This window comes from Natator depressus, chromosome 3 (assembly GCF_965152275.1).
Source record: "Natator depressus isolate rNatDep1 chromosome 3, rNatDep2.hap1, whole genome shotgun sequence".
Taxonomy (NCBI): domain Eukaryota; kingdom Metazoa; phylum Chordata; order Testudines; family Cheloniidae; genus Natator; species Natator depressus.
The window spans coordinates 65,679,958-65,702,928 of record NC_134236.1 but is presented as its reverse complement, the minus strand read 5'-3'; the positions used below and the strand labels follow the sequence as shown (position 1 = coordinate 65,702,928).

At 39.4% G+C, this 22,971-nt stretch overlaps 1 protein-coding gene across 1 annotated transcript in view; it reads left to right on the top strand.

Annotated features, from left to right (window-relative positions):
* Positions 1 to 22,971, top strand: part of ME1 (malic enzyme 1) — a 340,941-nt gene that overhangs the window by 287,719 nt on the left and 30,251 nt on the right. Inside the window, exons 9-10 of the mRNA XM_074948045.1 lie at positions 4,010 to 4,123; positions 17,716 to 17,821. Of these exons, the coding sequence (XP_074804146.1) occupies positions 4,010 to 4,123; positions 17,716 to 17,821 (220 nt within the window). The remainder of the gene's footprint in view (positions 1 to 4,009; positions 4,124 to 17,715; positions 17,822 to 22,971) is intronic.

Here is a 22,971-nt window from a genome sequence, read left to right as displayed (position 1 = left end):
TCTTTGAGGATGGGAGAGATCCAAGAGGAATGGAAAAGGGCAAACATACTACCTATTTATAAAAAGGGAAATAAGGACAATCCAGGGAATTATAGACCGGTCAATACCTGGAAAGACAATGGCGCAAATAAGCAAGCAAGCACCTAAATAATAATAAGGTGATAAGTAACAGTCAGCATGTATTTGTCAAGAACAAGTTGTGTCAAACCAACCTAATATCCTCATTTGACAAGGTAATAAGCCTTGTGGATTGGGGGGAAGCAGTAGATGTGATATCTCTCTATTTTAACAACAAGGAGTCCGGTGGCACTTTAAAGACTAACAGATTTATTTGGGCATGTTAGTCTTTAAGGTGCCACCGGACTCCTTGTTGTGTTTGTGGATACAGACTAACACGGCTACCCCCTGATACTCTCTACTTTAGTAAGGCTTTTGATACTGTCTTACCTGACCTTCTCATAAACAAACTAGGGAAATATAGCCTAGAAGAATCTATATAAGGGGGGTGCACAATGGGTTGGAAAACTATATTCAGAGAGTAGTTATCAATGGTTCACAGTGAAGCGGGATGGCATATCAAGTGGGGTCCTGCAGTGATCTGTCCTGGGTCCAGTTCTATTCAATATCTTTATAAATGATTTAGATAATGACATATAGAAAACGCTTCTAAAGTTTGAGGATGATACTGAGCTGAGAGGGGTTGCAAGTGCTGTGGAGGATAGGATTAGAATGCAGAATGATATTGACAAAATGGTCTGAAATAAACAGGATGAAACTTAATAAGGACAAATGCAAAGTACACCACTTAGGAAGGAACAATCAGTTGTACATATACAAAATGGGAAATCACTGGCTGGGAAGGAGTACTGTGGAAAAGGATCTGGGGATTATAGTGGATCACGAACTAAATATGAATCAACAGTGTCCTACTGTTGCAAAAAAAGGAAACATTCTGGAATGTATTTGCAGGAGCGTTAGGAGTGGGTAGCTCCTATGAAGAAATCCAGCCCGCAACCCAATTTCTGGTCAGTCTGTGCCTTGCCTATGTGTCTACCTCAACCACATTCTTTCACTCTACTCAGCACTGATAAGACCTTAACTGGAGTACTGTGTCCAGTTCTGGGCACCACGCTTCGCTAAAAATGGGGACAAATTGGAGAAAATCCAGAGGAACTGTAACTAAAATGATTAAAGATCTAGAAAACGTGACCTACAAGGAAAGACTGAAAAAATTGGGTTTGTTTGGTTTGTAGAAGAGAAGACTGAGGGGGCACATGATAACAGTCTTTAAGTATGTAAAAAGTTGTTATAAAGAGGAAGGTGATAATGTGGAATAGTTCTCCTTATACACTGAGGACAGGATAAAAAGTAATGGGCTTAAATTGAAGCAAGGGAGATTTAGGTTAGATATCAGGAAAAAATTCCTAACTGTCAGGGTAGTTAAACACTGGAACAAATTATCCAGGGACATTGTGGAATTTCTGTCATTGAAAGTTTTTGAGAACAGGTTAGACAAACACCTGTGAGGAATGGTCTAGTCTAGATAATACTTAGTCCTGTCTCAGTGCAGGGGACTGAACTAGATGACCTACTGAGATCCCTTCCAGTCCTACATTTCTGTGATTATTCTGCCACTCAGCATCTACCAGATCAGATCAGGCCCACATAGAGCATCAATATCTGCATCAGTGATCTGAATGTATTGGAGACTTTAGAGATGCTTTCAACCTTGGTGCACACAGATCATTCCCCAGCTTTTGCTCCATATTGAGCAAATGGAAGAATCTCTGGTTAAATATTTTTCTGTTTAACACTGTTGTGCTTGGTGCTGCATAAAGTCAATGGAAAACACAATCTCTGTCCCTATGAGTTTATTCAGAATAAAACTGTATATTTCTAAAGCAAAACCAAAAACAATAAGCTGCTGTTGGGCAGGAAAGGGGGGCGCCATTTGATTCTCAATGAAATTGCATAGTGAAGAACAAGAAGCAAACTGATTAGTGTTTGTACTGGGTTGATCTTCAAAATTATTCAGTATTCTGTTGGTTTTTTTGTGATATCATTCAGAAGAAATAAAACTAGAATCCAGTAATAATACATGCATCTAGACAAAGAACTGAAAAATGGAACTTTTTTCTGGGAGAACAGCCAACTGTCTACAATTACAGAATACTCGAGTAGTAGATAAGAGAAGATATGCCTTCTTGATGGGCTCTTTTAAGGATGATTTGAGATTGAGATTGTATATTACTTAATAAAATATAGTGTGTGTTGTGTAGGGTTCTTGAAATTTAAAACAAAAATAAAGGTTTTTTATAGGAAAATAAAAATCGTATTACATTCTGAAAGATTATTATCTGGAATAAGTGTTAAAACTCATCTTAAAAGATCAGTGTTAGTATTTATTTCCAGTAGTGCCAACAATGTGCAAAGAGCTGTACAAACACAAAAGAAAGCATGGTCACATCAGTCAAAATTTAACCAGTGTACTTTGGATTCTATAAAATACTATTTAAATTGTTATTCTTTAAAAGGAATCGTGAGTATCATTTGGTGGGTTGGTTTGTTTGTTTATATTAGCTTTGGGTTTATTTTATTTATTTATTTATTTATTTGTATTTATTTTTGCTGCTTAAACTGTGTTGTGAAAACCGGATAATCATGTAAGGTTAGTGAATTCTCCTTCAATAATTAACGTGTTTGTGGCTAAATGCTACCTAAGCAGAACTGAAACATCTAGTCCAGTGGTTCTCAAACTTTTGTATTGGTGACGCCTTTCACACAGCAACCCTCTGTGAGTACGACCCCCCTAATAAAGTAAAAAAGCTTTTTTATATTTAGCACTTTTATAAATGCTGGAGGCGAAGTGGGGTTTGGTGTGGAGGCTGACAGCTCACGACCCACCCATGTAATAACCTCATGACCCCTTAAGGGTCACGACCCCCCAGTTTGAGAACTCCTGATCTAGTCTGAGCTGAACACCTAATGAAGTCTGAACATCTCAAACCCTGCTTGAGTTAGTCTGTGCTCTGAATTATTAAAACTATAAGTGGCTAAAAGAAATAGACTTACTTATTGCTAAAATTTTCAGAACAGATTATTTTTAGAAAAACATTGCAAACTTGACAGTTTTCACTTTGACTCAGAAAAACCCCTTATATTTTGTTTCAGAGTAGCAGCCGTGTTAGTCTGTATCCACAAAAAGAAAAGGAGTACTTGTGGCACCTTAGAGACTAACAAATTTATTTGAGCATAAGCTTGAATGCATCCAATGAAGTGAGCTGTAGCTCACGAAAGCTTATGCTCAAATAAATTTGTTAGTCTCTAAGGTGCCACAAGTACTCCTTTCCTATATTTTGTAAAATTCGTAGATTTTTGTGAAAAAGCAAAAAAAACTAAAACAACAACATGTTTTGCTCATCTTGCTCCTTTTAATAGGCAGATGAATGTAAGAAAATAAACTTTTAGCGTACAAATTGTACCACATAAGTAATCATCTGCTTCTCCCTGGCTTTCTCCATTGTCTAGATAATACATGTGTAGGGTTGCAGTGCTCAGAGACCATATTCACTTCAATACCACTCCTGCACTCCACTCTATATAAATATATTGGGCTGGTTTTAAAAAATGCAATAAAATTAATTTTATTCAAACCAAACTTTATTGGTGGTAGTAGAGTAGTCACATGGGGTTCTGATCTCTATCATATTTTATTGTCTAATGTAAAATAGCAGATTCCATTAATTATGTGAGGAGAAGAGGAAGCATAAACATAGTAAAACTGAGCCATGAATCTGACTATCTTTGTTTTTTATATGATATCTATCACCACCATGTCTAGCATTGTAAAAGATCCGTTTTCCGGTGTTTTTAATTTATGAAGATCTAATTGTACAGCTTTAATTGTTACTGAAATTAACAGTTTTAAAAAATAGTATCATATGTTGTTGCATTCTCTTTCTTTTCCAGTTTCATATATGAATTTTCTTTTCCCCTCTCTTCTTTTAAGGCTGCCCTTGGAATAGCAAATCTGATTATTATGGCTATGCAAAAAGAAGGGATACCAGAACGTGAGGCCATCAAAAAGATATGGATGGTAGACTCAAAAGGATTAATAGTTAAGGTAATACAACATTTTTCATGGCTATAAGTGCAATGTTAAAATTATTCTCATCGTTCTGCATCAGGCTGATGCAGAAACAGCTTTATGGATATGATGAAGCTATTTACTATCTTTTCTAATACCTACATGCTTAACATTTCTAGATATAGATCTGTCACATTCTGATCCGTTCGGAGGTGCAATCCAGACCAGTAAGGGATGTGTTACTGTCTGCCCTGTAAACCCTGGCTGTTTCACAGCGCTTTTCTGCTGTAGCTCCTAACCTGGCCCGCTTACACGCAGCCTACCAGCATGCAGCTCACACCCTAAGTGTTTGTGTGCTAGACAGCCCAAGTTCAGCAGCTCTGACACTAGCAGCCTTTCTACAGCTCTGCAGCTTTATGCTGGCTTCCACCAGCCTCGGTTACTACTAGGAGCGTGACCCCCAACACACTCCCAGTCCTGAATTTTCCCAAAACTGTGCCTTCTGCAATCTGCAGCCCGCTCCTGGACAGTTCAGAGAAATAACATGGTTAATTTGTTCCACTAAAGACACAAATACAGATCACAGCTTATTAACTTAATTGGGGTGAATATACCCTTCCCTTTAAACACTGTGTTGAGTTGGTTAATAGTAAAATAAAACAAACATGTTAACAATAGGGCATAGGTTAAGTGATGCTAAGTAAAAGAAATAAAGGGTTTACAAGGAAATAAAAATGAAAACATGCATCTAAAAGTCTAAAACGTAATTTAGCTAGTTACAGGCCTTGTTCTAGATGTGTTACCAGTCATTCTCTTTCCCAGCCACGGCTGACTTTCTCTCAGTCAGGACCTTCGACAAAGGTAGAAGGTGCTGGTTTCCCTTTTCTTAGATGAAAGCTCTTTGCCTAAGCTGGTTTCTCACCTATGTTCAGTTCCGTAGACTTCAACACACACCCCCGCACCTCTCCCTTGCTTGAAGGACCCATCTTTCTCAGCTTGCAGGGACTCTGGCCTCTTGTGTCTGCCTGGTGATGAATGCCAAAGATGGCTTCTGTCTTTTCTTACATCTTCCAAAGGTCAATTAACTTGTTTCAGGAGGCAGGATGACCTCATGCTGGTTTTCCATTCTTGTGGGCATCCCATCCCCCTGTACGATTTCTATGTAAATGAGGCTTCCATTGTTTCTGATCCCACCATGCTTGCTTTACATTGGAGACCGTTAGATAGCAGTGACAGTCCCTCCTGTCTGGGTAGACTGTACAATCTAATATCCAGCAGTATCTATAATTCCTGATGTAGTGTTAATACATACATTTCACACTTATATTAATTACCAGTGTCATTAGTTTTCAAAAAAGACCTCATTCTGTACACTCTTATAATGCAGTGCTATTGTATACAATCAGTTGATTCAGTTGCTTAACACTTGAGGTTCAGCTCCCTGTCTTGATAGACCAGTAAACATTTGATATGGATTCTTCTGAGGGCTACCCCTCAAAGTAAAGTTTATTCAAGCTGTGAGGAAGGTGACATGGAGTCTGGTGGTAAAGGAAGCTTTATGCTCTTTCTTCTCCCACTTGTTAAATAATAGGTTTATTTACCTAATATATAAAAATAGATTTTCATTGTCTTTGCCTGACGATCAGGCTGGTCAGAGAATCTAATGTTCATTCCTTTGTCTAAGCAGGCCTGTTTACCAACTCCCCCTGACATGCCTGGCTTGAATAGATTTTAGTAATCATTCCAGCATATATCCATTATTCTTAATACCCACCACTTACTTACATCACTGAAGGCTATTAATGATGAGTGAGTTATCAAATGATACCTCCCAAGGAATATTTTGTACAAAGATTATTACAATAGTATGTAGGTTATGAATACAGGGGTGCTTAGTGTCACAAAGTCCCATCCTGTTCACATTGAGGTCAACAGCAAAATTCCTATGTCACTTCAGTGGGAACAAGATCAGGTGCATAGTCCCTCTGTTATTCCTACGGGAGACAATCATTTCTAGTGCTTTTTGTATTAAGTAGATTCTATAACAAGCCATAAAAATAGAAGAGAAATGTTCAACTTGTGGTTTTTCATATTTCCCATGTAAATATGATTGTGTTACATTTTTAAATAATGTTAGTTAATATGTGTGTGTGTGTGTGTGTGTGTGTGTGTGTGTGTGTGTATATATATATATATATTTTTTTTTTGTATGCTTGATGTTAGCATAATATTCAGGGAGAAATTTTTTTAAAGGGAACAAAAAGGCTGACATGAAGAATAATATTTTCCTGAGGTTTTTGCAACTATACAAGACTTTTGCATGAACTTAGCTACATTGCCTCAAATAGTTTTTATGCATAGTGATAAAGCTCATGTCACAGATGCTGTGGTCTGTAATGCTATCAACAATGGTCAGAAATTTTGAAGTTGCTGAGAGACTTCATGAGTCATTCTTACCTCATTTTTTCCACATGCCAAATTAAAGAAACCTATGTGCTTTAAATGGTGGTTATGTATTTAATAGCTTGTGAACTACTTAAAATAAAGGAAACATGTGAGAGCTCAATTAACCTCACTTTTTCACCTCTTTCATGTTGTTGGCATTCCAAACTTTCTTGCTGATTTTTCTTGGAGGAAAAAAAGTTCAATTCACTAATATAACAACTTTTTTCCCGTTTGAATTCTTATACTTCTTTTATAATTGGTTACCCCCACATCAACTGCATCCGTCCTGTCATTAGCTTGTAAAATCTTCAGAGAGACAACAGTGCTGAGTTTTATTAAACTGCACTATGGCAGCACTGTTCACAGCATTGTAGTAAAAATAGTAGAATCATAAGAATTAGAGAGGTAAAAGATGTCACCGAGGCCAACGCTCTACCAATAAGCCGAGAGGAGGGGTGAATGAGTACAGGAAAATTCTAATACCTGACCTTACCTGTCTACCTACCTCTGATGCAGATTTTTGTCCCATTCCCAGAAAAAATGTCGTGAAGCAGTAGAGTAATAATTCCTACTTCCTTTGCGTTTCATCGAAGAATTTCAAAGTGTACAAATATTAGTAGATGAAGCCTTATCTGTTTTAAGTGGATTACAAAAAATAGAGATTGCCTAATAAGGGTAGTATCTCATACAGTTTTCTTTTATTATCTCCATTTTAGAGATTGGGAAACTGATGTATAGAAAGGTTATGTTCTTCAAGTGATGATCCTATCCCTATGTCAATTCCACACATGGCTATGCATATGCACCATGCATCTTAGTCTAGAGAGTTTTAGTAAGCAGTGTACGTGGGTCCGCATATGCACAATTGTTCTCCTCAAGCTCCAAACCAGAATATAAAGGGCAGTGCAGACCAATGCCTATCCAGTTCTTTCATACTACCAAGTGGCGTGAGTTGTTGTACTCTGTGTCTGCTTCAGTCTTTCTCTACTTTGATACCTGTAAATATAAATTATAATTTTTAGTAGTTTAGTGTTTTTAGTGTTTTCATAGTTAGCTTAGTTCTCCCTACCTCAGTGGTCATAGAGGTGGAGGAAGTCACATACCTGGATCTTTGAACCCTTTGTCGTTTGCACTGGGGTTCATAAGGGCACTCCTGATAAAATACCTGAGGGTGGGTGGGCCTGAGGGTTTGCTTATGATGTTTCTTCTTCAGAGCTGGGGTGTAAATGCAGGGAGTGAGGGGTTGTCCTAGAGTCTTTAAGAGAATGTAGATATTAATTGGTCTTTTCATTAAAGAAGTTAGACTCATCAAAGGGAAGGTCCTCAATGTTATTCTGGACCTCCCTGGGGAACCCTGAACATTGGATCCACAATTCATACCTCATGACTGCAGCTGCGTCAATGTGCATTCACTGGCACATGGAGTGATGTCTTAGCCACCAGCCTGTCTTCATCAATGAGAGCTTAGACTGGGCCCTGTCTTTCTGAGGAAATTTCTCTTTAAAGTCTAGAAATTTTGAATAATTCAGGAAATTGTATTTTGCTAAAGGCATCTGGTAGTTAGCAACTTTGAATTGGAGACTAGCTTAAAAACTCCTTTAAATTTTATCCTGGCAGCAGAATTAGCTTTGACCCTCAATCATGATTACAGGGCAAACTGCACTTTGGACCCCTTTAGTCCCTCTTAAATGCACCTCTTAGGTTTCTAGGTCTCTTGGCATTGACCCCCCTGTTTTCTTACCATATTAATGTGATAGAGCCAACTGTGTTTGGCACCTTTGTGAGTCTTTCATTCTGAGGACCAGTGAGATGATTGAAATGACTCAAAAACAGCATCTTCAAAACAAAGTATTATGTGGTAATTCTCCCCAGATGTTCAAAGCGCATAGAGCAAAGGACAAAACAAAGGCCTGTGCACCTGGGGTCTTACTGTATCTTAATCTTTTCTTGTCAGCTTTTTTAAGTTCCCCTAAAATCAGCTAACCCCCATGTCTGAGAGAAGCACACTGTCCTGTTAATATTATGTTCTGTCTCTGTGCATCTCCGTGCCAGCCTGTCAGCTCTTACTGACGCTTCCTGGGCAGTCTCTGGCCACCTGTTCAGCACCCTCCCTTTTCTAGGACCGGGGTCCTATAATGTTTGATCTCCTCCTTTTGATCCTAGACTTAACTTTTCTTGTGTAGACACAGCCTTTGTTGGCATTATTATACAGGTATATCTATTCTGGCAAACCCTCCAGCTATGTTTACACCAGTGGTGGGCAACCTGGGTGGCGGGCAATACGCGGCCCATCAGGGTAATCCGCTGGTGGGCCGCAAGACAGTGTTTACGTTGACTGTCCGCAGGCATGGCCTTCTGCAGCTCCCAGTTGCCGCAGTTTGCCGTTCCCAGCCAATGGGAGCTGCGGGAAGTGGCACAGGCTGGCATCTACACTAGAGCATCTACACTGACAGTGCATCTACACTAGAGCTTATACCTGCATAGCTGTGTGGTTTAAAAAAAACCCACAACCCTACCAACATAGCAGTGCTGGTACAACTTTTAAGTATAGGGCTTTAGCCTTAGGAAGAGGAAACAGTTCTCACCCTGCCTGGAGCCAGTAGGGAGTATTCCCAAATAAAAAGCTTTTCCATTGTTTCCTCCAGGACTCTTCTCTGTGTCACTGTTTGGCTGCTTGGTTTCTTTAATAACCCCTTTCAATCTAGATTCATAGATTCTAAGGCCAGAAGGGACCACTAGTCTGACCTTTTGTATAGCACAGGCCATAGAACTTTCCCAAAACAATTCTTGTATCATAACTTTTTTAGAAAAACACCCCATCTTAACTTAAAAATTGTCAGTAATGGAGAATTCACCGTGATCCTTAGTAAATTGTTCAATGATTAGTTACCCTCACTGTTAAAAAGTATGCCTTATTTCCAGTCTGCAACTTCGCTTTAACTTCCAGCCATTGGATCATGTTATACCTTTCTCTGATAGACTGAAGAGCCCATTATTAAATATTTGTTCCCCATGTAGGTACTTATAGACTATAATCAAGTCACTCCTTAATCTTCTCTTTCTTACAGTGAATAGATTGAGCTCTTTTAGTCTCTTGTGATAAGCCATGTTTTCTAATCCTTTAATTGTTCTCCTGGCTCTTCTCTGAACCCTCTCCAATTTATCAACATCCTTCTTCAGTTGTAGACACCAGACCTGGAAACAGTATTCCAGCAGCAGTTGCACTAGAGACAAATACAGAAGTAAAATAATCTCTCTACTCCTACTCAAGATTCCCTTTTTACACATCCCAAGATCATATTAGCTCTTTTGGCCACAGCGTCACATTGGAAGCTCATGTTCAGCTGATTATATACCACCACCACCCCCAAATCTTTTTCAGAGTCACTGCTTCCCAGGATTATGTCCCCCAACATGTAGTATGGCCAAAGTCTTTGTTTCCAGATGTATACATTTACATTTAGCTATATTAAAATGCATACTGTTTGCTTACGCCCAAGCAATGTAGATCGCTCTAAATCAGTGACCTGTTCTCTTCATTATTTACCATGCCCCTAATTTTTGTGTCATCTGCGAACTTTATCAGTGATGATTTTATGTTTTCTTCCAGATTATTGATAAAGGTGTTAAATAGCATAGGGCGAAGAACCAATCTGCCTTACAGAAATATATTATGTCAATACTATTGCCTTTATCATCCAAACATGTAATCTTATTAAAAAAATATATCAAGATATGTAACCCCTTAGCAAGTAACCCATCAAAAACAAACACAAACACACAGCATTCACCATATTCATAAAAAAATACTGATATTTCCTAGTTTGTCTCACTCTCCTTCTTAATAATCTTTACACATATCTGTGTAATGTGTAATGTGGCTTCTTGATTCTGGGACCAGATGAGTGCCAGTTCTGTCCCTAGTGTAAGCTAGAGCATTCTGAGGGCTACTCTAATTTATTCCTAGCTTCCTGTGGCCACAAGGAGCCATTCTAGCAATGATTATTAAGAAGAATCTGCAGCTTGGAAATGCTCTGACCATGGTCCCTTTTCCCTGGTTACATAAAGCTACTATGCTATTCAGGGATACTACAAAGTGGGAACTCCCATGTGACCAGATCCACCATAATAGGCCCAAATATCAGGCCCCAATTTGGGAGCATTTGTATGAGTTACCTCCTATTTTTAACATCACTCTCAATATGTCAGTTTCACAGTCTGGAGTCCTGTTTTTACAGCTGTTGTCTATGGGGTCTCTAAGGGTTCTCTTCATAAGACAATTTTGTTTTGTTTATCTGAGCTTCTGCTTGGTTCTGTAATCTGGCAACATGGGGTAAGTTTCCATTTCTGTGCCGATGATGTACATTTATTTTAAGCTTGATACCAAAAACTCTTACAATATATTTTCCTTGTCATGCTGTTTGTCAGTATTTGCATGGCTAAAATTTGGTTTTCTACTAAGATTGGGAATACAGAACTGTTTTTGACGGACTCTCAGCATTAGCTACTGAATTCTCCTATTTCATTTTTCTTACATTATTTTGTTTTTCAATCCAAGATAGTAAAGTGCCTTGGTGTTGTACTATATCTATGACTTACTATTAATAACCACATGTAATAATGGTAACGTATATTTGTAATTTAAATACTATCAGCATTTGCTCAGGTTGGTCTTCTGGCATTGTCAAGACCCTCATATGTGCATGTCTTCTTCAGAGAACCTTGCTGTTTTTCATCTGACTGCCTCATCTGCCGATTGACACAGTCCACATTGTAATTCACATGTTTGTCTTATACATAATAAAGCATTTAGCTCATATTACCTTGTCACTAAGATACTGCATTGGCTTCTAATCAAGCAGCATATTGATTTTCAGGTTGCATTGTTTGCTTTTTTATGATCTGGAGTCAAACTGTCCAACTGGACAGTTACTCGAAAGATGAGTTAAGTAAAGTTAAAACTGTGACAAAAAAATAATAAAAGCAACAAAATTCTAAGTTGAGGCGGGGCATCTTCCATCAGACCTCACTGTTTTTAGATATTAGTGTGGCGATTCTCAAAATATCAGAATTCTGGTTGACAGGGTATGTTATATGCTCCATTCTTTAACCCCAGCGAGTCTAACTTATGGATACTGTGATAGCCTTAACTATAAGAATTTCTTTGTTTTTATTGTCTCAGCCTTCACATAACTTAATATTTTTGTAATTAAGCCATTAATGTACTTATTCTTTAATTGCTAAGGAAAATGTCTGCCCAGATTTATTCCTTTTGTGAAGTATTAGTGGCTCTGAAAAATCACCCTTTTCTGACAGAGCAGTTCTCTCTGAGAGAAGCTCAAAGAAACTAATATCTGGCCCAGAAGAGCAAAGTTTATTTAGGAAAGCTGGCAATGGCTCTACTCCACCTGAACTCTCCAGCTAGAAGCTGCTTTTTTCCTCCTATTGGATGGTTCTGTCTTTGGCCAGCTGATTTTTTACTTCCTCCCCACTTACCAGCAGCAGAGGTGCCAAGTTGGGAGCCCACTCTGGTCTATTGGCTTTGGTGTGCAGACATGTCTTTTTTAGATTATAAATCTTTCAGACAAGACTGTCATTTACTATATGTTTGTACAGCGCCCAGCACAATGGACCCTAATCCAGTTGAGGCTGGTAGGTTCTACCACTATATAAATGTTAAATAACAACATAGTAGCACATCCTCCAATATGAGTGCCTGAAAAGTGTCCTCCCTAAGTTTCAACTGTGAAAGTCCTCTCTATTTTGTTAATGGGATGCAGCACTGAGTCACAGGTTCAAAACTTGGAATATTCCATGTATATCTTAATTTAATGAATGTTTAACAATAGTGAAGGATAAAGGCAGAAGATTAGCAACTAGACTAAAGTCTATGAAGGTCATTGTTCAGTGTTCTCCAGGGAAACAGCATCTTCATTACCGAGGAACTATCCCAGATTGAGGGGTCAATAGAGGAGGGTTTGGAACAAATTGATAAATTAAATAGTGATAAGTCATCAGGACCAGATGATATTCACCCAGGAGTTCTGAAGGAACTCAAATGCAAAATTTCAGAACTAAGTGTGGTATGTAACCTATCGCTTAAATCAGCTTCTGTACCAGATGACAGGAGGATAGCTAATGTGACACCAATTTTTTAAAAAGGTTCCAGAGGTGATTCTGGCAATTACAGGTTGGTAAGCCTAACTTCGGTACCAGGCAAATTGGTTGAAAATATAGTAAAGAGCAGAATTATCGGATACATCGATGAATACGATTTGTTGGGGAAGAGTCAACACAGCTTTTGTAAAGGGAAATCATGCCTCATCAATCTATTAGAATACTTTGAGGGGGTCAATAAACATGTGGACAAGAATGTTCCAGTGGACATAGTGTACTTGGACTTTCAGAAAGTCTTTGACAAGAGGAAGAAAGGAGAGCAGCAGAATACAGATCCTGGACTTCAGAAAAGCAGACTTTGACTCCCTCAGGGAACTGATGGGCAGGATCCCCTTGGAGGCCAATATGAGGGGGAAAGGAGTCCAGGAGAGATGGTTGTATTTTAAAGAAGCCTTATTGAGGGCACAGGAACAAACCATCCCGATGTGCAGAAAGAATAGCAAATATGGCAGGCGACCAGCTTGGCTTAACAGAGAAATCTTCGGTGACCTTAAACACAAAAAGGAAGCTTACAAGAAGTGGAAACTTGGACAGATGGCTAGGGAGGAGTATAAAAATATTGCTTGAGCATGCAGGGGTGTAATCAGGAAGGCCAAAGCACAGTTGGAGTTGCAGCTAGAAAGGGATGTGAAGGGTAACAAGAAGGGTTTCTACAGGTATATTAGCAACAAGAAGAAGATCAGGGAAAGTGTGGGACTCTTACTGAATAGGGGAGGCAATTTAGTGACAGGCAATGTGGAGAAAGCTGAAGTACTCAATTTTTTTTGCCTTGGTCTTCACAAACAAGGTCAGCTCCTAGACTTCTACACTGGGCAATCCAGTATGAGGAGGAGGTGAGCAGCCCTCAGTGGAGAAAGAACAGGTTAAGGACTATTTAGAAAAGCTGGACATGCACAAGTCCATGGGGCTGGATGCGAGGCATACGAAGGTGCTGAGGGAGTTGGCTGATGAGATTGCAGAGCCATTGGCCATTATCTTTGAAAACTCGTGGCGATCAGGGGAGGTCCCGATGGTTGGAAAAAGGCAAAGGGAAGAAGGAGAATGCGTGGAACTACATGAGGGGTCAGCCTCACCTCAGTCCCTGGAAAAATCATGGAGCAGGTCCTCAAGGAATCTATTTTGAAGCACTTTGAGGAAAGAAAGGTGATCAGGAACCGTCAACATGGATTCACCAAGGGCAAGTCCATGCCTGACAAACCTGATTACCCTCTATGATGAGATAACTGGCTCTGTGCATATGGGGAAAGCGTTGAATGTGATATATCTTGACTTTAGCAGAGCTTTTGATATGGTCTCCCACAGTATTCTTGCCAGCAAGTTAAAGAAGTATTGATTGGATGAATGGACTGTAAGGTGGATAGAAAGCTGGCTAGATCACCGGGCTCAACAGGTAGTGATCAATGGCTCGATGTCTAGTTGGCAGCCAGTATCAAGCAGAGTGCCCCAGGAGTCAGTCCTGGGGCTGGTTTTGTTCAACATCCTCATTAATGATCTGGATGATTGGATGGATTGCACCCTCAGCAAGTTCGCGGATCACAGTAAACTGGGGAGAAGGTAGATATGCTGGAGAGTAGGGTCCAGAGTGACCTAGACAAATTGGAGGATTGGGCCAAAAGAAACCTGATGAGGTTCAACAAGGACAAGTGCAGAGTCCTGCACTTAGGATGGAAGAATCCCATGCACTGCTAGAGGCTGAGGACCGATTGGCTAAGCAGCAGTTCTGCAGAAAAGGACCTGGGAATTACAGTGAACGAGAAGCTGGATCTGAGTCAACAATGTGCCCTTGTTGCCAAGAATACCAATGGCATATTGGCCTGCATTAGTAGGAGCATTGCCAGCAGAATGAGGGAAGTGATTATTTCCCTCTATTCGGCACTGGTGAGGCCACATCTGGAGTATTGCGTCCAGTTTTGGGCCCCCAACTACAGAAAGGATGTGGACAAATTGGAGAGAGTCCAGCGGAGGGCAATGAAAATTATTAGGGGCTGGGGCACAGGATTTATGGGGAGAGGCTCAGGGAACTGGGCTTATTTAGTCTGCAGAAGAGAAGAGTGACGAGGAGGTGTTACCAGAAGATTTGAACCTAACTTTTTAATTTGCTTATTCTGGTATTAAAGGTTGTGGCCTGTCCTACGGATTTTCCAAAGAAAAGCTGCTAACCATGGCCAGCTAACTTCCCCCCTAAAGGGCACGGATACAGCCCTGTGATCAAGAATAGGCAGCAAGCAGTAAATTCTTCAAAAACAAAAATAGAATTTATTTAGAAGTGAAGGATTACAATAAGAGGAGAGATAGCGGTAAAAATAAAATAAACAGTAAAGGTTACAGATACAATGTAAAGGAAGCAACACGATAAATAAAAACACAACACAAATAACTATTCCACTTAACTCTATAACATACTCTAACAATATAATCACTTAATACTCTATAACAATATAGCAATCAATCATATAACGTAAGTGTGTAACAATACATTGATTAACTCGAATATTAATTACTTAACTCTAACATCCAGTAAGTACTGGCCTTATGGTTACTGAATGGGTAGGGGGAATCTCACTCAGACCACCGGCATCCAGGCAACCGTTGGTTGTTGCTGCTGGGCTGCTGCAGAGATCTGCTGGCCGGGTGCCAGAAACGGTCATTGCCAAAGCAACCCTGGAACCCTGGGTGGGCTGCTGCTGTTGCTGTAACAGCCACTGGTTTTCAAGTGGCTCTTCCTTTGCTAGGTTTCAATGTAGCTTCTCAGGTGGCTTCTCTTGCGCAGGTGGCTTCTGGTAGGTGTCCAGCAGCGTTCCACTCTCGTGCTGGTCCCTGTCCCTACAAAGTTTTAGCCTGCTGGCTGTTGCCTTTATATGCAACTCTGGCTCATTAGCTATTAATTTATTCATCTATCATCATTAGCTATTAATTTATTCATCCAGTCATCTTTCAGGGATTTGAGTATGTTAATTAACCCAGGCAATCATAATTCAGGGATTTGCATATGTTAATTAATGTCGCCAATACCAACATGTGACACTCAAACTCAGCCAATCAGTTTACAGAGATTAGTACATGCTAATTACTAATTAGTCCTCAAAAAAACATTTATAGACTGCAGTGACATCTGCTGGAGAATTTAAAAACAGCAATCTTCAAAGTCTCAATTGACTGTGCACTAGCTTCATCATGGACATGCCAAAAGCGGCTAATTTTACTGCACCCGTGAGAGGCAGTGGATTTTATATTTTACCCAAAAAGGAAATCAGGTGCATGTTACTCAATATTTCTGTGGTAGTAGTTCTAAGAACATACTTAAACCCCATATAAGCACATGAGGACATAACCCTCTCCACTTAAAACACTATATTTCAGTCATTTAAGAAATCTGTAGAAGTGGATAAATCTGTGAAAATTCCCTATAATCAAGGGTGAAAGAAGAGAAACTGGTATCCTGTAAACCAAAGCAGCTCAGTCAGTTCTAACCACATGACAGACCTGCACAACTTCTGTGGTCTCCCCGGAACCATTTCCTCTTGCTGCAGATGAAAAATGGCCTTCTGTTGTGTATGCCAAGTCTTGTGGTTACTGTCGAAAGAGAAGAAGGAGGAGCAGAGTAAGTGCTGTGATGTAATTTGCGCCAAACCACAGCCTTTTTGTGTAAGACATTAAAACAATTTTTTCTTAAAAATAAAAAACCTCCAAAAATATAGTTTTTGAAAAGTAGAATGAATCCACTGTTACATCCAGTTTTAAAATACATGAGCCAAATTTGTCCTTGGTGAAACTCCTTAAGCTTCAAAGGAGTTACACCAAGGATGATTTTATCTCAATAATTGTTGCTAACTTGGAAAGATGAAGGAAATTTTCCTCTGTTGAGACTGGCAATGCATGGTTGGAAAAGACATCAGTAATACAGTATCCAATCGAGCATGTAGTCAAGGCTCTCTCAAGCATTTCCATTTTAAACTGCTCAGGTGAAATTTTTAGAAATAAGTGCTTAAGGATAGTGTTTTCTCCATATTTAGACACTTCAACAAGTGGTCTAATTCTTAGAAGTCCTGAGACCCCAGTAGCTCCCATTGATTTCACACTCTAGTTATAGGCCAGGTAAGCTGTGCCAGTGTAAATCACAGCCTGCAGCGCTTTTGCCTGTCTACATTAGGGCTTTCACTTGGTGCAGCTACACTGGTGGCTGGCCAGAGATAGCTGAAATCCTTAATGTACACAGGGCCTCAGATGAAAACTTAATCGATTTGCAACTAACATAAGTCATTTATGTTACTGAAAAAATGTTTTCATTGGTGCCTGGTTAGAGATGTTTATCCCAAGTTATTAAAAAAACTAAAATTTTGCAGCCAGAGAGTCCATAATTTAGATGGCTCCTGATCTTTTACACAAGAAAAGACTTGAAGCTGCTGAGAGAGAGTGTTTTTGTTTGAATAATACTTGTGGAAAATGCATAGTCCGCAGTAGCATTAACTACTCCTGTACCAGTAAAATACATTCTGAGCCAATAGAATGTCACTAAAGACAACTAAACTCTGTTAACATTAGGTCAGGTTTTTGATTATTAAACCAATTTTCAAAGTATCAAAATTCAGATGCTTAAAATTGTACAAGGTTGCAATATTACATGAATGATTTGTTTCTTTTATGTGTGTACAATTGTTCAGCTTTCTGCAAAATTATAAAGCACACATAATGCTTGAATTTTTGAAAATTTGTGAGTAATTAATGCTACTGTGGACTAAAATGGTCAGTTTTTAAAATGGTGACATTCCAGGTATTTACATTTGGACAAATGGATATGTTGTCCTTTATAAGAGCATGATGCAATGTACAATTTAAGAAATTTTCTAACATTTTGTTATTTGCTAATACAAGTGCCATACACTGAAAATAACAGCGATAATTAATTATCAGAATATCTCTTTTTGAGGTGTGTATCAGTTTGCATAGGGAATATCATGGTCCCTGCACATTTTTAATAAATGCATTTTTTGCTTTTGTTCACTTAGGAGCGTTCCTCATTAACAACTGAAAAAGAAAGGTTTGCCCATAAACATGATGAAATGAAAAATCTAGAAGATATTGTTAGAGCTATAAAACCAACTGTACTTATAGGTAATTATTTATTCAAATGATATATTTTTAAGGAGTGAGACTTTGTTTTATTGTTTGTATAAACTATGAATATCATATAAAGGGAAGATTATGGAGCTCCTCTGAACAGGTAATTCTTAAGTATTTGGAAAGTACCTAGCACATAGTGGATGCTACTGCAAATAAACATTAAATAATAAGAAGAATGTGGCAAACATATAACAGTGCTTTCATTCTAAAGCCTACATATTAGTGGTGGAATTATCCATGTTTTCTTGAACTTCTGTTGAGGAAGCACATCATCTTCCTAATATTACTTCTGAAGTTATGTACTGTAGTATAAATAACCTCAGACGTTAGAATGAGGAAAGTGGAGCATACATACATGTATGACTGTACAGTCACCTGCATTCTCCATCTGATTACATAGATTTCTGGTCTCACATTTGGGTTCCGATCCTGCAGTTTTTGTTTAGGCAAGACTGTCATTGACTTTAAAAGAACTGCAGGTTCTTGATCTCATTGAATTAACCAGCTGAAAGGATGTTTCAATTCTCTATACAGCAGAGTTAAAACAGTTTTCTGCTACCTGTTTCATGAATGAAAAGGCAAATGTTCTTGAATTTAAGTAGCCTTTTAAAAATCTATCTATTCACTAAAACTGATCATCACATATCTTACTCTGTGCCAACTACCATAACATTAAAAAAATATTTTGAATTTAGAATACCAATTGAATTACTCCCCCAACCTATATCTTGAAAGCCTTCAACAAAGGGGACTGAATTTTTTAAAGCATTTTCACTGTTTCACTTAGCAGTGATTAATCAAATAAGTGGGACTTGACTTGGTTTTCTGAAATATTTCTTTTTTTTCACCGATATAGTCAAATGCTGCATAACCATTTCAAAATACTATTCCAATTAGAGCTGTGCAAATAACTGATTTTTTTGTTTGTTTGTTTGTTTGCTGGCAATTATGAAAATTTGAAAAAAAAATTGTTTGGAGTTGAACCAAAACAGAAAGTTTTCAAAAAATTTGGCAAATTAAAAAAAATGGATCAAGTGAAACATTTAGTTTCAACAGAATCAAAAAGTCTCATTTCAATATTGCCTACTTTAAATGTTTCAACTGTTTTTTAATAAAATCAAAGGAGATTTTGAAATAAAGTCATTCCAAACCAAAAAATCAAATTTTTCATTTTGAAAATGTTGAAATGTTTTGATTTTTTTTAAAGGGGTATTTTTTTACCATAACAATTTGGTGAAACTGACATGATTTCACAACATGTTTCAGTGTTGCTAGATCTCCATTTTTCACCAAAAAAGTTCTATCTGAAAAATTTTACCCAGATCTAGTCCCAATCTGGAAAATAAGATTTGTAATTTCACCCTTATTTTTCTTCAGTCCAACCAAGCAATTGACATGCAAAAGAGATACACTATATCAACATCCAAGACTGAAACCCAAAATCACATAGTAGACAAAAAGTGTTTAGAGAAAATGAGGCTAAAAAACCAGTTAAACTGAAGATTAGAGTAAAAGATCCATGATATGCATCCAGCAAAAAGTATCAGTATGTATTAAATACTAACACGACATGCAGTACGTATCAGTATATCATTACAATATAAATCCCATTTACCATCTATTCTCTTCTTGACACACCCCCAATCTCTCTGGTTGTCGAAGCAGTGACTGAAAGAGCCAGACAACAGCACCCTTGTTCTACACCATCTGACAAGAAGGGAAAGCATTTGGACCTTTTGGGGCATAAAGTCTTTTCCTCATCTAGTCTCCAATTCAGGATTTCGTACTATCAGGGATTACTAGCTAACCATGACTTCTGAATTACAGAAAATATGAGGAATTTACTGATAGCCTCCCACAACGGGACTGGATTCATTTTCAGGTGCTCATTGAGGAAGGGAAGCTGGTAGCCAGAACAGCACTCTAATTGGCAGTGGACACAGCAGATACCTCCGCAAGGGCCATGGCTGTGGCTATAGTTATGCATAGGGAATCTTGGCTCCACTCCTCCAGTTTCCCTAGGGAGGCACAAAACACTACTGAAGACTGCCCCTTCGATGAATCCTTTAATCAAAAGACAGATGATACACTTTCTACCCTCAAGGACTCCAGAGCCACCCTTCACTCACTGGATATCTACACTCATGCCCTGCAGCGTAAATTCAACTGCCCCCCAAACTTGGAGTGCAATAACAATGGCCAAATGGGTGCTGAACATCGTCCATCATGGCTATAGAATTTAATTAATCACACTACTTCCACCAAAAAACCCTTCCTTATCCCATATCAGGAACCACTCTCATGACAGCATTTTCACCCAAGAGGTGAATGCCTTAATTGTAACAGGGCACGGTAGAATGTGTTCCCCAGAATACCAAGGACCGTGGTTCTATTTGACTTACTTCCTGATACCAAGAAGAAAGGTGGGTGGAGACCAATTCTCATTCTCTCTCATCTGAATCACTTCATCCACAAACTCAAGTTTCATATGATCACGTTGGCAGCTATTATCCCATCTCTAGAAAAAGGCATGTGGTTTACAGCTCTTGATATGCAGGACACTTATTTTTACATTGATATCCATCCGGCGCACAGACACTTCCTAAGATTCACAATTGGCACCCACCATTTCCAGTATAGGGTTCCCCTTTCAGAACAGCCACCACTCCCACAGTCTTCACCAAAGTTTTCTCTGTCGTAGCGTCCTATATCAGACATTAGGGGCTCTCATGTTTCTTTAGACCAACAACTGGATTCTAGCTGCATGGTCCAGGCACAAAGCCCAAGCATCAACCTCCATGTTACTCAGCCTTCTTTTGTCCCTTGGAGTCAGCATCAATGTCGAGAAATCGATCTTAGACTCCACACAATACCTGGACTTTATAGGGGTCACCATCAATTTGGTCACAGCACGGACCTACCTGCTGATGGACAAATTCTAAGCAATGAGAGAGATCATCATGCGCATCATCAATAATCCTTATGTTCCAACCAGGACTTGTCTCTCCCTCCTTGGCCACGTAGCTTCATATACATACGTGATCACCTTCACTCAACTCTACCTTCGCTGCCTCCAGACTTGGGCCCAGTCATTTTACTCACCAAAACATCACACTATGGACAGTCCCCACCAGGGTGCTGTCCTCCCTTCAATGGTGCACAGATCCAACCCATGTATGCATAGGAGTTCCCTTCCTCCCCTCCTCACCAGACAAGATGATCATTACCAATGTATCCCTCCTAGGCTGGGGAGTCTCCCTGAGAATCCAATATGCACATCAAACACGGTCTCCCTGAGAATCCAGGATGCACATCAATATCCTGGAACTGTAAGAAAGGCATACCAATCCTTTCTCCCATTCATCTGTTCCCATCATGTTAGACAACACTACTACTGTTTTCTACATCAACGAACAGGGAGGAATGAAATTGACTGCTTTATGTGCAGAAGTGGTCAATCTCTGGAATCGGTGCATCAATCACCAGATCTTCTTGTCCGCAGCCTATCTTCCAGGGACACAGAATGTGCTTGCAGACTCGCTCAGCTGACATTTTGAGGTCAACCACAAATGGAACTTCATGATGCAGTAGTACGTGACATGTTTACACAATGGAGGATTCCGACCAGAGAACTATTCGCCTCGCATATAAATAGTAAATGCACCACATACTGCTCCAGGGGAGGTCTCAGCCATCATTCTCAGGGTGACGCTCTCCAACTTTCCTGGTCAGACCAAATCAACATCATTTTCCCTCTTCTACTGCTCCTACCTTGGGTACTCCCCAAGACTGAGTGACGAGACTGAGTGACAGTCATTCTGATCGCCCCGTTGGTCCAGAAAATTCTGGCTTCCCAGTCTCCTATGCATGTCAGCCCATCCACCAATTCCCATTCCCAACTTTCCCAATCTGCTGTCACAATGCAATGGATCTATCTGATTCACGAGAAGGAACTGGAAATGTGGTCTGTCTGCCCTTCCTTTTACCTCCGATGGAAGCACGCGGCGAGCCAAGGCATATGCATAGACCAACAAATGCTACTTTCAAATTCTCCAATTCCAGGCACATGGTGCGCCTATGTAAGCCCTCAGAGGAGTACAGGTAGGGACCACACATCTCGAAGAATCTCCAGTAAATTCACAAAGTTGGATTGTGGCTTGTAGCTGGATTCTGCCTTGCATTGAAGATGATGATACATGAGTCTCACTGCTGCAGATGGAGCTGCAGGAGCCAAAGTGCCTCAGGGCCAGTTAGACTGGCAGTACTGCCAGGGTCTCAATGTGTGAATGAGACAATGGTGTTAAGAGGAGGGATTTAGGTTTATTAGAAACTGGGGAACCTTTCTGGAAAGAAGGTGCCTGCACAGGAAGGATGGGCCCCACCTAAACAATAATGGAACCAGATTGCGGACATGTAAAATTAAAAAGGTCATAGAGGAGTTTTTAAACTAATGGCTGGGGGAAAGCTGACAGGTGTGGAGGAACACATGGTTCAAACAAAGACATCCTTTACAGAAGAATTTATTAAAAGGGATACTCTATAGCCTGGTAAAGGGGAGAGGATAGAAGTTGATAAAGTACAGGTAGGAACTGAAGAGAAACGGACAAAAGAGTCCCATTCTGTTACATCACATGAAGGCAGACAGCTAAATATTGACAAATTTTATAAGTGCTTGTATATCCTAAAAGTCTATATACTAAGATGGGTGAACTTGATTGCCTGGTATTAAATGATATTGATCTAATAGCTACCAAGAAACTTGGTGGAATGATGATAATAAATGGGACATGGCAATGCTGGGGTACAAAATACATACAAATGACAGAGTAGGTCATGCTGCTAGGGTAGTGGCACTATGTTTGAAAGACAGCATGGAGTCAAATACCGTAAAAGTCTTAAATGAATCAAATTGTATTACAGAATCTCTGTGAATAGAAATTCCATGCATGTATAATAAGAGTATAGCAATAGGAATATAGTACCATCCACCTGACCAGGATGGTGACGGTGATTGTATAATGCTCAGGGAGATTAGAGCAGCTATGAAAACATAAAACCAATCATAATGGGAGATTTCGACTATCCCCATGTAGACTGGGTACATATCCCCTCTGGACCGATGCAGAGAGAAACTGTCTAGA